The 17,500-nt window shown below is 38.3% G+C and overlaps 1 protein-coding gene across 4 annotated transcripts; it reads right to left on the bottom strand.

Annotated features, from left to right (window-relative positions):
• Window positions 1–2,987: 2,987 nt before the first annotated feature.
• On the bottom strand, window positions 2,988–17,433 carry LOC130923967 (caspase-3-like). Of its 4 annotated transcripts, XM_057850170.1 has the most exons (8): window positions 17,355–17,369; window positions 17,138–17,270; window positions 12,652–12,740; window positions 12,057–12,214; window positions 5,727–5,855; window positions 5,411–5,586; window positions 4,167–4,281; window positions 2,988–4,032 (listed from the first exon to the last, which is right to left on the bottom strand). In XM_057850170.1, coding segments are annotated over exons 1-8 (1,032 nt in total). In that variant the 5' UTR covers window positions 17,357–17,369; the 3' UTR covers window positions 2,988–3,802. The 4 variants fall into 4 exon arrangements, with proteins under 4 accessions (XP_057706153.1, XP_057706155.1, XP_057706154.1 ...); XM_057850172.1 differs by lacking the exon at window positions 17,138–17,270 and having other exon boundaries at window positions 17,355–17,433; XM_057850171.1 differs by lacking the exon at window positions 17,355–17,369 and having other exon boundaries at window positions 17,138–17,330.
• Between the last annotated feature and the right edge of the window lie 67 nt (window positions 17,434–17,500).

Raw genomic sequence — 17,500 nt, 5'->3', positions numbered from 1 at the left:
TAACTAAATGCTGCCTCACCCTGCTTGATTCTTCTTCTTGGAACATACAGAAGACCGGTTCCAGACGACCTTAGGCATCTAAATGTTTCATAGGAATCTAACAAATGAAGCATGTATTTTGGTCCAAGGCCATTAAGTGTTTTGTAGACGAGCAGTAGTATTTTATAGTCTATCCTTTGACTTACTTACCGGCGCTGAAATCCAATAGTAGCAGAACAGATGATTTGCCTGCATCGGTATTCCGACGAATATCATTTAGGAATTTGATAAGCATGGTCTCGGTGCTGTGTTGTGGCCGAAATCCAAACTAAAATGAGTTAAAAAATTGTTTTGCATCATAAAAACCTGGATATGTTCGAACACAACCCTCTCGATAATTTTCCCCAGGAATGTTAGATTTTTGTTAGATTTTTTTTATTGTCTTATAATTACTAATGGTTGAGGCATCCAGATTAGGTGTTTTTTTAGAAGAGGTTTTATTATTGCAGTTTTAAAGTCTGTGGGAACTCTCCTGTTTGGAGAGAATGTCTGAAGTTTGTCTGATGCTATGCAATGAAAAACAGTTTTGAAAAAGTTTGAAGGAAGGATATTAAGGCAGCATGTTGTGGGCTTTAATTTTGACACAATTTCTGTTAAAGTGGCATAGTCCAAGAGGCTAAACTGTCTAAGAATGACGTGGGGAACATTTTGGGAGGCATTTAGTGTAACAATTGTTAATCTGGAATTGCACACAGTCTGTCTCATCTTTAGTACTTTGTGTGTGAAGAATGCTGAGAAATCATTACAGGACACCTCAGATGCCAATTCCTGAGGTACTGATACTTGTGGGTTTGTCAGTTTGTCAACAACAGAAAATAGTGTGCAGGTATTGTTAATGTTTCTACTAATGAGCTCTGGAAAATATAACTGTCTAGCATTTTTCAGTTCATAATTATGTCACTGTACATCACTAGCATAGACACATATATTTATAAATAGCAAATAATCATTGAATAGTCACATTAAGTGAAAATGGACAATTTCTCACAGTATTTGAGGGTGCCAAATCACTGGCAAATGCAGCTTCAAGGTCTCTGAACTCCCAATTTTCATACACTGAATAATCAACAGTGGCTAAAATTGACAAATTTCCAACTTAAGTACAGTGCTGCTCGAAAGTTTGTGAACCCCCTCAACATTTTGGAATTTTCTATTATTTCAACCTGATTTCCTAATCAATCAATTCAGTAGTTTTTTTTTGTTTTTTTAACAGTTGTGTTGTCGAGACTAAATTAAAAAGAGTTTTCATCAACTGATGTAGGTGCAAAATTGAACTGTTTGGTCACAACCAAAACCGCCATGTCTGGCGAAAAGTCAACACTGCATACCACCAAAAGAACCTTCTCCCAACAGTGAAGCATGGATGTGGGAATGTCAAGATCTGGGCTTGCTTTTCATCCTCAGGACCTGGACAACTCCACATAGTCCAGGGAATCATGAATTCTGAGGAATATTGTCAAATCCTAGAACATAACCTGACGCCATCTGTTTTGAAGTTAAAGCTTGGCAGAAGGTGGATCATGCAACATGATAATGATCCAAAGCATTCCAGCAATACAACCAAGGAATGGCTGAAAAAGAAGAAGATTCGTGTTCTGGACTGGCCCAGTCAAAGTCCTGACCTAAATCCCATTGAAATGCTGTGGCGGGACCTGAAGCGAGCAGTTCATGCCAGACGCCCATCAAACCTCTCTCAACTGACTGCGTTCTGCAAGGAAGAATGGGCAAAAATCCCCCAAAGTAGATGTGAGAGGCTGATTAGTCACTACAGAAACCGTTTGGTTGAGGTAATCTCTGCAAAAGGAGGCGCAATATCCTATTAACTGAAGGGGTTCACATACTTTTGCACACATGATATCTGAGTTTTTCTTAAATCAACCACTTTTGTTAAATAAAGAATGACAATATAACTATTTCTTTTGTTTCAGTCCATTATTTGGAATGTCAGTATTGTGGATTTGGGTATAACTTAACATTTAATAAGGTTATTTTAGTTTTTTTTACAAAAAATCTGACCATCGCTGTGGGGTTCACAAACTTTCGAGCAGCACTGTATGTCGATCTGCCATCACACAGACATTTTGTTGTTGAGGGGAAAGAAAAGTTAACCAAAATATCCCAAAACAATGATGAGAACAATAATTGAAACTTAACCAACATCACGTTATTTCATCCATTATATGTACTGCTTATCCTCACTAGGTTCACAGAGATGCTGGAATCCATTTCGGTGACAGTAAGAATGGGCAGAGGACAGGGTACGCCCCGAAATAGTTACCAGCCAAACGCCGCAACTTCTCGTCCAAATGCCCAATAGTATTAGTATAATAATAGTATAATATTAGTATGATATAATAGTATATAAGAGTATCATTCTGAACTCTTGAGAAGTCTCATGTTTAATTAAGCCACTTGATTTTAATTGGCTTCATCCAGCTAGAATAACCAACAAATGTGAATTAACTTTCTTACATTGGCTAGCACATTTCAGTTCACATTACATTAATAGTCTTTAGATATCATCACATATACTGCTGCACAGGATGAAGCCATCCAGCTGTGTCAGATTCCATAAAATAGTCCCATGACATGAGTCTCTGCAGTCGTTTTAAAGAAAGTACAATGATCTATTCTTTAGACACTTGACACAGGCAACATTGTTGATCCCGTTGTTGAGTGGCACAAAATCCACAATGAAATAACAAAGCTCACGAGACTGAAATTTGCAGAAATGCATGTTGCTACCCATGAAACATCCAGGACAATGCTTTTATTATTTTTTATTTTTTTAACATATGGGTGTGTCGTACCAACATCTGTTTTCAGTGTTCTTGCACTGCTAATTGTTTTTTATTGTTTTGGCTGTTTAAAACTGGAAGTATCTAGCTGTGTCTATCTTGTGTATTAACCTCCTGTGAGAAATAAATGAACCACATTGAGTTTCATTTCAGGTCTTTATTTTTGTAATAATGAGGATATAATTTGTCTAAATCATAGGAAACACATTTCTAACATTTTATTTGACAAGTCACATTTCCCAATCTAAATTCCTGAGGAAAGTTTCAGTGCCTGTACGTAGGTCAGGAGTATGAAACTCTGGTCCTCAAGAGCCCCTATCTAGCTTGTTTTCCTTGTCTCCTTCCTTTAACACACCTGAATCAAAATTTTAGCTCATCAGCAAGCGCTGCAGGAGCCTGATAAGGATCCTGATTATTTGAGTTAGGTGTGTTGGAGGAGGGAGACATGGAAAACAAGCCGGATAGGGGCTCTCGAGGACCGGAGTGGGATACCCCTGCTGTAGGTAATGCCATACTTTTCTGTGTAAAAACATCACATCATCATCAAGTAATGTACAGTTTTAAAAATATATATCCTGTCTGTTTAAAGACATAAACAAAGACTTAAGCATACTGCATGTAAAACACTTCTTGTGCTCTATCCCTTAACATAAAAACCCATGACATATCCCCAAATGCAGAATAAAGGCGACTTAACTTACTGTATTAACATATTAAAAGAAACTCTTTAAATTGTTGTGAAATGTTTAAACCGAATTGAAGAGAACAGATGACAATGCATCCACGTATCCTGTTGATATCCCTTTAAATCCCAAACTGTTTACCATTACTACACGAAGAGTCGATTAAAAGGAAATATAACAAAAAACCTAATAAAATGCCTAAAAATAAAATGTAGAAGAACAATGATTGTGTTGAAGCTTAGCACATTTGCTACTTTTGTGTAGTTCCAAAGCCAAATCAGTTTATTTTGGAAAGTAAAAATCTTTGGTCAACATTGAGACAATGCATGGAATCTGCTTCTTGCCAGTAAACCCAGGGAGGTTGGAGTTGGATTCGAAGTGTGTTGCCACCTTGTGGTTGACTCGAGTCATGATCTGCATTAGTTCCAATTCCCCTTTGAAACGCTGCAACATCTCACACAATGCCTGCATGAACCAGGAGCCATTTTGCGTGTTCCTCCAAGAGTAATAGCCTGTTGGATCATTTTCATCATTAGCACTTTGGCATATAAAATTGAAATGTTACTTTTATCAAAACATTTTCATTGGCTATCCAGCAAATTTCTAGCCATTGTTTAGATGCCATTTGTACCAAAATGCAGGTTACCTGGAGCTGTAGAATAGGCATACAAGAAGTCAGCCTCAACAGGTATTTTATCCGATGTTTGTTCCCCTACACTGTCGGTTTGGATCCCTCCATCCAGTTCTGCGCCACGGCAAGCCTTAAACAGACACGTTGGAGCTATTTAATGAATGAATTCAAATCAAATCATTGTTTTACTAAAATGTCACTGACATTCTGTTATCAAAATATAAAACATATAAGCACGGTTAACATTCATTTTGTCTAATTCGGTTTGGTTCTGTCTCATTTTTGGTGACCAAACTACCCTTTTTCCCCCAAGTAAAATCCAGTAACATTTTGGGGGATTTGTGAAGACTTTTACTTTATACTTGATGGGTTAGCAGAGACTTTGGATACCCAACCCCCTCCCCACTGCAAAACCATCTGTGTATCTGCCACCAACAGGGAGAAGATAGTCTACGCTATCAATTCTTGCAATGTAACATGTTCAGAATATTCCTAAGCGTATGCTGAAGGACTGTGCAAAAGAGCTTAAATATGACCATGCATTATTATTTTTTTAATACCATGTATAATAACCGTTGACATCATTCATCAGGTTTGCAAGACAATTTATGTAGAAAATAGCCCAATCTCTTTGTATTTATTCATTATTTTATATTTTATTAATTAATTTTATTTGGCCATTTTGCTGGCCACTGCAAACATCCATTACTTAATTTTTTTCCCCTTTAAATTCCAGTTTGTTTGCAAAATACACAGGATAGAAAACTACCTCAAAAGTTAATGTTTTATTTGGTTCCATGGTTCTTTTTAACAATGTTTTCCTGTACAAAATGGCTCACAGACCATTTTCATCTCTATTCAATAATGAAACTGTTAGTACGCTAGCTAACAGGTTTTATGGCCCTGTGTCAAATCCCTCTGACCTGAACCCTATAAAGAATTTAGGGGCTGATGTTAAGCGACACCAAACCCAATTATGTAAATGACCTGAATGCAGCTATTTAAATTAACCTGGGCTTTCACTAGACCAATCCAATGATACGCATTGATTGTCATGTTACAGAACATTAAAAATATAATTTAAGCTAAAAGAAAATTATTAAAGTTTGTTCCAAAATATAGTTTTAGGACAAAAAAAATATATTTTTTTTAGAAACTCAATTTTTATTGTTCAGGGCTAATCATCAAAGTTAAAGAAATATAAGATTGAAATATTAATATAATATATAATATAATATATAACAAGGCTGCTGACTAACCTGTATGAAGAACAGCTTTGGTTTTCCCACTAGACTCTTGCAATAATGTCCTTTGAAAGGCCTTGTCAGGTTTTCAAGCTTTTCACATCCATCGATTCCATAAATCACACCCTCATCACCATGACTTAACAACACACACACAAATGATGCACTGTTGCTGTGGTCCTCTTTGGATACTACAACCAAAACGAGACAAATTAGAAATATTAACCAATCTTTATCAAGTTATTTAAAAGAAAATATTATTTTTATGACAATGTGTTATACTCATCCCTTAATAATAACTAAACAACTAAAATAACAAAAAAACAATTACCACGATGCAATAGATCCATCATTTTGTCCACAGTCAGATCATTGGCCACTCTTATCTTATAACCAAGTTCAGAAAATGTCTTCCCAGCAATACCAGCATCGACGTCTGTCCCATTACGAGTGGACATATCTGCGGACACAAAAAATAAAAATGTGTATCTATGTGAAAAGATATGCAGAATTTACCACAGCGCTTTATAAGCCTGGCCGGCCGCCATTCTTCTTTTTACCTCCTACAACAGTGCTAAAAATTGAACCATAGAAAGTAGGGCTGGGACGATCCGATCCATATCCCGATACCTGTGTGGTGATCCGATACATATTGCGATACTTCAACAATATCAACATTGTAGCTTTTAAAATTTATAAAAATATAGAGACATGTTTAAACTAGATGCCATTTGACATTTACAAAAAGTATTTAAAACACTTCACATTTTATACGATATGATACGATAATCATGTTACTGTCCCACTGAATTTTTTTTTTAAACAATAATAAAGTAAAAAAATATGTCTTTTTTAAATGCTTCATTGAGTCAGTCCACTCAAATCCACTCACGCTTCTGAGAACACTTAAGGCTGATTTATGCTTCTGTGTTGCTGCTATAGTGAATAGGGGTGTGACAAAATATTGAAATGGTGATATATCGTGATACTTTGTATCTCAAAAGGTTATCGATATGCTCCTGTCAAGAATCGAGAAATATTTTCAAAAAGGCGTCAATTTAAAAAAAAAAAAAAAAAGGCTGCCATTGACGGTGCTCGACGCCCAATCCATTTAGACCGGGAACGTTCGTTCATTCAAAACCAGAGCATTCACAGTCATTCGGTCCCGATTTTCGTGGCATTTACAGGTCACTTGCTTTTCATTTTAGGGCATTTACAGGTCATTTCCTGTTGGGTTTGAGTCACTGCCTATTCATTTGGGTAATTCCCATGTCACTTCCTGTTCTGTAACACAAAATAAACAGCAAGTGACCCATTAAATACCCCCCAATCAACAGGAAGTAACTGAAAATCAACAGGTAAATGACCTTAAATGGCCCAAAATTACTCATTGCCTGGCATTGGCTGCCACTGACAGCCATAGACGTTCAATCCGTTTGAAGTGGGAGCGAAATGTTCATTTGCTGCCACTCTCCCAGATCAAACGGATTGGACGTCTACTAGTGATAAACTCATTCCAATTCACAACGGAAGCTTGTTTTTCTGTTTATTAGTTTTTTGTAGAATATCCTAGGATGATTTCCTGACCAATATATCGAAAATCATTGTATCACTATATCGTCAGATCATCATTATCTTGAGCTTTGTATCGCAAATCGTATCATATCGTGAGGTACCAAGAGGTTCCCACTCCTAATAGTGAACCTACGCCGTTAATGCAGACCCGCTTTACAACCCTACACCATAGCCTGACGGGCTCTTCCCAAAACTCCTGAATACGCATCACGTCAACATGTCGTGACGTGAGTGTCAAAGGACTTGCAATTGGTCCGCTCAGAACGTTGTTTCCAGTTCAGCAACACAGCACAGCTATTTTCAAACATGCGCAAACGTCTTCTGTGTCGCCTACGCCTCAACATTTGTATTAAGAACATTCACTATTCAATATTGTTTAGCTGCAGTTCCAAGTACATGCGCTCCTATCCTGTCCTACGTACGGTCTACGCCGTTGCTCTGCCGTCAACGGAACGCAGAAGCATAAATTAGGCCTTACACACACACACACACACACACACACACACACACACACACACACACAATGATTTGCCACTAACACTGACGCAAGTGTTTAAACAAGCTCAACGATGGGGCATCTGTCAAGTACAGCGCTCTCATGCTTCTCTGGCGACATCAAACCCTCAACAGCTGTCACTCACTGTTAACTTTAACAAGCAATCTCCAAGAAAAGCAGCAGGACGGAGAGTGATCTGATCGGGACATCTCTAGTTTGGTTGCCTGCAACTGGCGCAGCACATTAAAAGTATCTAAAGTATCAATACTCATAAAAAGTATCGATCACATCGTGACATAAATTATCTCGATATATCGCCAGATGATATTTTTTCCCAGCTCTAACACAAAGTATACATTTTAACCCTCTAAGGTCGGTTGACGCACTGGCGCATCCTGTAAGCACACCATCTTACAAACCTCATAAAATGATTACGTCACCCACACGCTTGTGGTACCCTTGCCTGGTACACCAGACTCACCGCTGTTCCAGCTATTGAGTCTGGCCACCATTCACGCGGATACAATTTCCAGGGCGGAGCAAGCCACAGCAAACAGACAGCGGAGTGGACCAATCAACGACGGGCAGACGTGACGTTAGTAAAATGACGAGGTAAGGACGAGGGACTTGCGCGCGGAAGTAAACATACGAAGAGAGCAGAGTTTATTCAACATGGCTAGCGCGAGACAGACTATTGTCAATGACTCATGTCGATGTGTTTTTGGTAATTTAAAACTGATTTTACCGTGGATTGGAACCTATTTTCGGCTCTCCCGTTCACCATCTGTGTTGTTGTGGAGACGACTTTCGACGCGCAAGAGTGACGTTGCTCGTTAATAACACGTCACGCAAATAAGCGAATCTGATTTGTCGATTGATTTTGTACCTGCTCGAGAGGCCGTTAATGGGCTGGTTCCCAGACTATACGCTCAGTGTTTGAAAAATACAGGGAGAATAGTCAGGCAGAGCCAGGCAAGTGGTACCCCTCATTCGAAAGTGGAGCTTCACCCTGCATAGACCATGTGTTTATACCATATTTTTGTCATTTCTTGTCGTTTTTTCCCCAATCAGAAAGCGCCGATGAGAACTACACATCTCATGATTCTGACATCACACCGTAAAAGATGATTGTTACACGTGAGGTCAGGAGCGTGTGTTGAGAGAAAGAAGAGGAGAAGGTAGGAGTAGTATTAGTATTAGGAGTGCGTGTCTGTGCGGGTGGCTTTGGAGGGTATAGACCCCACTCACATGACGTCACAACCACGCCTCCGCGCCATATTGTCCGTCAGTTCGTCGTGTTTGCGCATTACCACTACGTAAATTCCTCCTATTATGGCGTGTTTTTCTGCTGGTTAACATTAATAATCAAAATGGTGAAGGTGTGTGGGGCGCTTGGTTGCAGTAACAGAGAAGATAGACGGAGAGACTTGAAGTTCTACCGTATTCTGAGAGACCCGGAGAGGACGACGAGATGGACTGCTGCAATTGGACGAGAAACTGGGCACCAAACGATCACCACAGACTATGTAGTAGTCATTTTATACTTGGTAAGATGCATTTAATAAATATTTAGAGGGTTTTGGGCTGACAACCACAATTAAGTTCATTGCGAGGCTAATTGCCGACAACATAGTTTCAAATTCAAGATGTTTATTTCTTCCGCCATCATTACTTTTTGAATAATATTTAGCTGGTACCAAGTGAAAGAAGCTGGCCTCGTCTACGGATCGTCAGTTAAACACGGGTGTCCAAACTTTTTGCAAAGGGGGCCAGATTTGGTGTGGTAAAAATGTGGGGGGCTACCTTGGCTGATTTACGTAGAACAATATAGCAAGCCCTTCTGTGTGTCAAATTTGCTTTATTATTATTTTTTTTTAATTCATAATTTCAACAATCTCGCTTTTGTGGCGTTCTCTTTCGACACTCAGGCTCTTGCGAAATACTGCTGCTGTGAAATTAAACTAGCTTCAAGTTGCTATAATTTCTCGCTGCGTATCTTCCTTGTAATGTTGTCGTACATGGCAGCGGGTCTTGTTTGGTAATATTGCGTCACATCGAACTCTTTGAAAACAGCGACTGTCTCTTTGCAAATGAGGCAGACACAGTTGTTGCGTATTGTATTGAAGAAATAGTCCAATATCCACCTATCCTTGAAGCATCGGCCATCGCAGTCAACTTTTTTCTTTATTGATTGTCGCCATTTTAGAAAATTGAAAGTAAAGGGTCACACGGGGTAATGTTGCTTAGAGTGCTGCTCTTAAAGTTTTTCAAAGTTTCGTGAGAATAGGCTGAGTTTCTGTGGACAAGATATTTGTAGATATCAGGGTAGCAGATGTCAGGCAGAGACGGCAAAGACAGCGGGTCGAAAAACATCGATTTAGGCATCAAATATGGATCTGGCGAATGGATAGACTGAAGCTTTTCCACATAACGCCTTTTATGCAACGCATCCAATGAGTTTACAGCGTCTGAAAGCACCGGGGCTTCCATGAATTGCACTATAAATTGCACGACAAATTGAAACCATTGAGAATACGAATAAACAATGACGGACAATATGGTGGCCGGATACAGCGACACGTCATTGTGTGACGTTGGTGAGTGGGGTCTATATTTGGAGATGAAGGTTGCTTCATTTCAACAACTTCATGAAGATGACTCATATGTGTTATCTTCTTTGGTGATGTGTAGGAGAGTGATAATGTTTGAATAAATATGTGTGTGTTCGAGATGCTTCATTGTATGTATACAATTTTGAGGCCCAGAATAGAAAAGATAAGGTGATGGATGCAAAAACAAACCACACCACAAGCCATCTTCCAAACACTTTTTGTGTTAGATGGTATGTTATTGTATTATATTTTTTACTACTTTGCAATATTTTTGCAGAGTTGCTCTACTGTATTTAACCTGTTTTGCCCATAATATGGATCAAGGCCAAAAACGCCTATGACCATACCTTCTTCCAAATACCAATTACCAAATATAAAACTATGTGATCTCAATTTTGTCTGTTGAATATTCATCCTAAAAAGTTGAATAACTATTATCAAGCTTCAAAACACTTTATCGAGGGTGTTTGGTTGTCAATAGTACACCAATATTACACATTTTTACAAATTAAATTTTGACAAACGTAGGATTTTTTTTGTCTTTGTAAGCCCAAAATGTTGATAAAATTGGTCAGTGAAGAAATCAACAGTTTGCAAAGGAAGGTTATACCGCCCTGCAAAAAAGGAACCCAAACAGGCCATTGTAAACATTTTTTTCTTTGAAATATAAAGGCAAAATCAAAGGCATGCAAAAACCTTAAGGGCTAACTACGTCTGGTGATACAGTTGAAAGCGCAATGAGAACATCTTATGGTCGATATGTGAACAAACTAGGGCTGTCAAAATTATCGCGTTAACGGGCGCTAATTTTTTTTTTTTTTAATTAATCACGTTACAATATTTGACGCAATTAACGCACATGCCCCGCTCAAACAGATTAAAATGACAGCAGTGTCATGTCCACTTGTTACTTGTGTTTTTTGTCTCCCTCTGCTGGTGCTTTGGTGCGACTGATTTTATGGACCATGAGCATTGTGTAATTATTGACATCAACAATGGCGGGCAACTGGTTTATTTTTTGATTGAAAGTTTTATTAAAACGAAAATATTAAGAGGGGTTTTAATATCAAATTTCTATAACTTGTACTAACAGTTATCTTTTAAGAACTACAAGTCTTTCTATCCATGGATCGCTTTAACAGAATGTTAATGTTAATGCCATCCTGTTGATTTATTATTATAATAAACAAATGGAGTACTTATGTACAGTATGTTGAATGTATATCTCCGTCTTGTGTCTTAGTTTTCCATTCCAACAATAATTTACAGAAAGATATGGCATGTTTTATAGATGGTTTGAATTGCGATTAATTACGATTAATTAATTTTTAAGCTGTGATTAACTCGATTAAAAATTTTAATCGTTTGACAGCCCGAGAACAAGCCTGTCCCAGCTGTTCGAGAACAAGCCTGTCCCAGCTATTCCATTGCACTAATATTTGCATTGTTTTTTGTTTGTAAAATCTATATTTCAAGGCATTGCATTTTTATCACACTATTTTTAAGTATTTAATAAATTGCTTATGGTAGCACAAAATAGTCAATTTCAACTAACAATTAAACCTTTTTTAAATTATTTTTTTTCCCAAAAAACATACATGGTCCCTGGTGTACTTCTCTACCAAAAGGCTTTTCATGTTTTTTTTGGAAACTCTGGACTTTCAGTCTTGTTCAATCAGAGATAATCACAGCAAGTCACTAATAAAATTTGTTTGACAAAGTTTTTACACTATTTGCCTTCCTGCCCAGCCGTGTCTGTGATTTGGCCCTGGCTGCAGCTTTTCACAATTTTGACACCTGAGACACTTGTTTGGGAAAACAGGCAAACTGACAGTTTGGGGCAGTGATTTCAAATTGGTTGCCTAATAAAACCATGTTGGACCACAATTTAAAGGAGCATTTGTCAAAGTGGCGGTTGACTGAATTAGACAGCGGTGTACACATTACTCCACTAAACAGGCTGAACAGGTGCATTTACTTGTGCTTTTCTTGAAATTCTTATTGTTGATAATCACGCAGGTTCCCATGCTTAGATAGTCCATCTTGTACTGATATGGGTTGGAGGGTGATGCTTTGCTGATGGGTACCGAGTCAGTGTCATCAGCTCTCTTATTGTCGGCATCTGATGTATTTTTCCTGAAAAGGTTCCAGATGCAGAGTCATGAACAACGTTGGAGATAAAGACAAGATGAGGAACCTGCTTTGCAGCTTTAAACTCAAATATTCTCTTTAATATGATCTGTCAGCTCAATGACCCACCTTAGTGGCTTTGTCAAAACTAATTATTAGGGTTGACTAACTTGACTCAGTATAGCAGCTGTTTTCCCATGAGTAGAATAGAAGGTAAAAAGTGGAAACGTGTACTTTGCCCATTTTATTACACTCAGCATGGCATCCTGGCAGTATCATGCTGGCAAGACACTCACAAGCAGGTCCAAGTTCCTAATTTTATTTTAATGCTATTTATTTTTCTTTATTTAAAATTTTTATGTGAAAAATACCATTTAAAAAAAAAATTGTTCTCAAAGCACATAAAACAGTGAGCAACAATAAAAAATTAGTATTGTATGTACCTCTTTGAAAATAGTTTCAGAGCGTCCACAGTGTCTCCACCTTCCTCCATCGAAGGAACATCTGTGGTTTCAGCCATATTTTCTTCAGACTTTAATACAGAAGAGACAGGTGAAATGTGAGAATAATCTTTTTCTATGCCGAATGAAATAATCTTAAACCTAGTGCACTGGTTCAAAAGAGCTTTCAAGACATCTGAGCTAAGACAAGCTGTTATGCTATGTTTTAGACAACAGCAGACACACAAGATTAACAATAGGGAAACTGTGACATGCTGTCGGGTGATTTGTCGCGCGGGTTATAATTGGGGAAAACTGAGAAGGGTCTTGCTGCAGCCTTCAGTACTCGCCAACCACGCCCCCTGCTTTAACGAGTAATAAGATCAAGCTTTGTCATCTGCCAACCCTTGCTTTCATCAAGCGTTCATCATCCACCAACCACTACCCATGCTTTAAACGACCCTAACCCTTACCTTAAACCCATTTCTGCGTCATGGGACGCAGAAGGCACCAAAAAGGGGTGTGGTTGAATGGCCGGGTGCTGCGGACCGCAGCTGGACCTACTTGGGTAAGCTTGACAGAACTTGCGAACAATGGTGAAAAGGTGAATAAGGGACTACTTTCTTTCTAACAAACCCGTCGGCACCGTTTCAAAGGAAGCCGATGGGGAAAAAGTCTGGCTCAGGGGCTCGACACACAGGAGGCGATAACGAAATACGAAAGTCATCGTCGTTGAGCTGAAAGCCAACACATGGGGCGCGATGCAACTGCAGCGGCAACCGACAGTGACACGCACCGCCCTTTGCCTATGCGTCATCGCTAGTCTCCGATTAGCTATGAATTCGGAGGCCATTTTAAAATTTCCGGTCTTTTCTAAGCACCAACAACTTCCCATACTGCTGAATTTTCACTTATGTCCCGGACATCATGCCAAGAGGTATCATAAAGTATGTGCTGGTCACATACAGCTAAAATGATACGCTCCTTCTTGTGACAAAGTGTGGTGTGCGGATGTCAGTTTCCAGGTTGGCCAGTGTCCACGCAGATGATTTGTCAATCAATAAACCCATTGCTGATTGGTTGTAGTGCCAGCAACACAAACAGAACAAAATTCCCATGTTAACCTCATTCCTAAGCAGTATACTGGTTGATGTCAAAACTGATAGAGAATAAAATATAGATTCATAAGTTTAGAATTTTAACTCCTAGTAGGTGAAAATATATGAAAAATCAGTATAAAATACAACTAATATAAGAATAGCAAAAATGCCGACTGAGTGAAAATTGAAGCATACAAGTAAAAAATTGATTGTAGATTTAAAATCAGCAACCAACATTTGTAGAGAATCAGTAAAAAAAATATATAATTAGAGAATGGAAAAAATGTTCGCCACTTTAATCATTTGGTCACGGTTCGGTTCATTTTCGGTACAGTAAGAAAACAAAACGCAAAATATAAATGTGCTAGTTGTTTATTACACACTTCTGTGCTTTCAACAATAGGAACATTAGCCTATACAAAGCTAAAATTCTGCTCAAAAGTAGCGGGTATTCAACCCATTTAATTTAATCCAACAACAATTTCTTTCAGACCCCACGTATTGGTCAGCTTTCTTTCAGAAAGGAAGGAAGGAAGTAAGGAAGGAAGGAAGGAAGGAAAGAAGGAAGGAAGGAAGGAAGTCCTGTGCTAAAGAGAAAAGCAATCCCAATGACAAAGATTTTAACATGCATTTTTACAAATGAAATGCCTCAGTGAAACATTTTTTTTCTTATGAACGGTTTTCAAAAGCTTTATTGGTGGATTTTCTCAAGTTAAAGCACCACACAGAAATTAATAAATTTAATTGTGTAAGCAGGATGTGTGTATTATTCTTATTATTAAATTACTGGTGTTTTATCTCATTTCAATTTATCTTATTCAAAAGGGCTATTATTTATTTTATTATTTTATGTTTTACAAATGTGATGTAGTATTCATTTATATTGTATATTTTATGTTGTTTAACTTTAGTTCCTATGTGAATATTAGTTCCTACTTGTTTTGTTGTGGTAGGAGGGTTTTGTATTGAACACGGGGCCTTGTTGGTTATTATTACAGCAGAGAAGACTGCAGTAAATCAACAAAGACAAGTCAACTGTGCCCCGATATACCACTCAAGAGATCTGATGGACTCAAAAAGTAGGTTACGATTGCATATTAGTTTGAAAATCAACCGGATCCACCGTATTTTTACACGAGTGACTTCCGGTCTGCTAGCTAGTAGTATTGACGCAGGAGGGCCGCGTCTCGCGTTAAATAATAAACTCTGCCGTTCTTTTCGCGTGCATCGCGCTGAGCCGCTTCTGGGACGCGTCTAACACGCGGCCGCACTGCGACTGGTGTGCATTGGCTGATTGACTTTAACGGCCACGTTTCACTGCGTTCTCGCGGCGGACACGTTGTCGCGCCGTTGACGTTTCTTTTATTGTCCTACTGTGTTGGTCCTCATTATAGTAGAGAAGACGAAGTAAGTATAATCTACACAAAGAAACTGTAACCCGATCGACTCACAGCCTCGAAAAGTAAGGGTTACTTTACAATCAGAAACTCGTTCGGTACGCCTCCGTTCCGAACCGAGCACCATGTACCGAAACGGTTCAATACGAATACATGTACTGTTACACCCTTTATAATATATACACACACACATATATATATATATATATATACATACATACATATAGATAAAGCAGCAAATAATTCAATTCAAAACACATTAAAATTCTGGTTATTCAAATATTTTATTTTTTAAAGTTTGACATAATAGTAAACTAAACACAATTCTAGTATTAACATATTCACTACCGGCCCAGGTGAAGTACAGTATGTGTAGATAAAGTGTTAAGAGTACACGCTGTGGTAGTTAGTAAAGGAAGAAAATGTGTTAGTTTTACAAAAAACCCAAATTGATGGTGATAGCGTTAATTTTAAATTTAACATTCGTTTTTTTCCTTCAATAGTTGTTTTATTTTTACCCCTCATGCAATAAAATATTTTAACCCTACTATATACGTAGTTTTACACATAAAATTCATTATTTGTACTAATATTGCAGGATTCCTCCTCTTTTTTCTATTCATTAAATATTTTTAGTCCTGTTATTGATGTTGCTTTTATAAATCTGTTTTTGTTATTATTGTATTTTTGAACATTTTCCCATTATATATTATAATCAGGGGTGCACTCATTTTTTTTGCCCAGGTTCTCAGAGGAGGACCTGGAGATGTGACTTGGTCCTCATTGAGCTTGAGAGCCGACCCGCCTGATGCGATAAAATTACGACAAGCTTTAGTTAGAGCCAAATACCTTTAATTAATTATATTAACAATGAATGCCTGATTAACATTAACTGGCACAACAAAATTGCCATTACTTTGAAGTGAAATGTAAAGAAATAAACATAAAAGCAGTACTAATTCAAAATAAAGGGCATTATGCGGCTCCCACATTAACTCCAAGCCTTTGTAAAAGTGGGATGTCCTCCTCCTCATAAGAGCTCATTGAACGTGCATGTTTAGCTTTGTCAAATGCGAGCAAAAACACGTTTGTCAGTGCATAGCGCTGCTCTTCATTAACTTTTTTCCGCCACTTGTCCATAGGGCGAGTGGGGTGCTGCCTGACATCGATAGTTTGCTTAATTGCCACATGCTGTTTTTTTCGTGCTTTTCAAAGTTTGGATGGCTGAAATTCTTTGACCCTACATAAAATGCGCTGCTCTTATCAGCGACATTGGGATTCTCACGGCAAATTTTGTACCACATATCCGTGCGAGCATCATTTGCTTCTAGCCATGGTGCCTCCTGCAGCCACTTTTCAGCAAAGGTCCTTTTTTCGGTAGCTCCGGTGACGTCTCTATCGTCTGTCTGTCCTTTGACGGGGGTGGGGGAACACGGAAATAATTACTCAGTGGGGCCTGCCTCCGACATTTTGAGAAGTGATTATCTCGTGTCCGCCGCAAATAGTGGTCAGCCATTGGTACGCAAAAGCGTATGGAAGCCGTTGAGGGCCAGCGCGTTTGTATACGTCCAGTACGCATGCGCGCATGCGGACCACTTATGTGCACCCCTGATTATAATATTGATGTAATTATATTTGATTTAGCCAAAACTGTTATTTTTTTATTTTCCTATTTTTTGGTTTTCATTGTTTTTTTTTTTCGTTTTGTTTTTAATCCGAATTTTGAAGTAGTGTTTACAAATCTAAAATTCATGTTTTTCCTGATATTGTTCTGGCTGAGATGGCCTTCATAGAATGATCGTCTTCGATCGCTGCGAACTCTCCCCAGTCCAAATTGACTAGACATCTATAGACGTCAACACCAGCCAATGATTTAGTATCCACTTCATTCGACTGTCTTGCTGGGAAGAAAATGACTCATTAGTGTGACAAATAAATGTTGATTATAGGTGCGAAACACACAAATGTATAAGGGAATAAATAATGACTGACAGCAGGATTTTTTTCTTTTACCACCGTTGACATGTGTGGAGAACAGGATACAGCATTTCCTGAAGTCTTGACAAACGATAATAGCGTCGAACTTTTGTTAGTGAACAAGTGTTTGCCAATAAAATACGTTTTCCTAGCGAAGAAAGCGGGGCGAAAGAAGTTAATTTAAAGACGAAGGCGAAACAAAACTACACCCAAATATTACAAATGTACTTACATTCATGAGACGACTCAAGCACTACCTACAGGTCGAATACAACCTGAAACTTTTGGCCAATTAGCCGCCAGCACAAGCCATGACAAGTGAAAAAAGAACCAAGTGATTGGGCAACAGTCTGACTGAAGGTACACCCGATTGGTCAA

The sequence above is a fragment of the Corythoichthys intestinalis genome, chromosome 11, assembly GCF_030265065.1.
Source record: "Corythoichthys intestinalis isolate RoL2023-P3 chromosome 11, ASM3026506v1, whole genome shotgun sequence".
Taxonomy (NCBI): Eukaryota; Metazoa; Chordata; class Actinopteri; order Syngnathiformes; family Syngnathidae; genus Corythoichthys; species Corythoichthys intestinalis.
The sequence above is the reverse complement of the archived record's forward strand: the minus strand, read 5'-3'. Positions and strand labels throughout refer to the sequence as shown.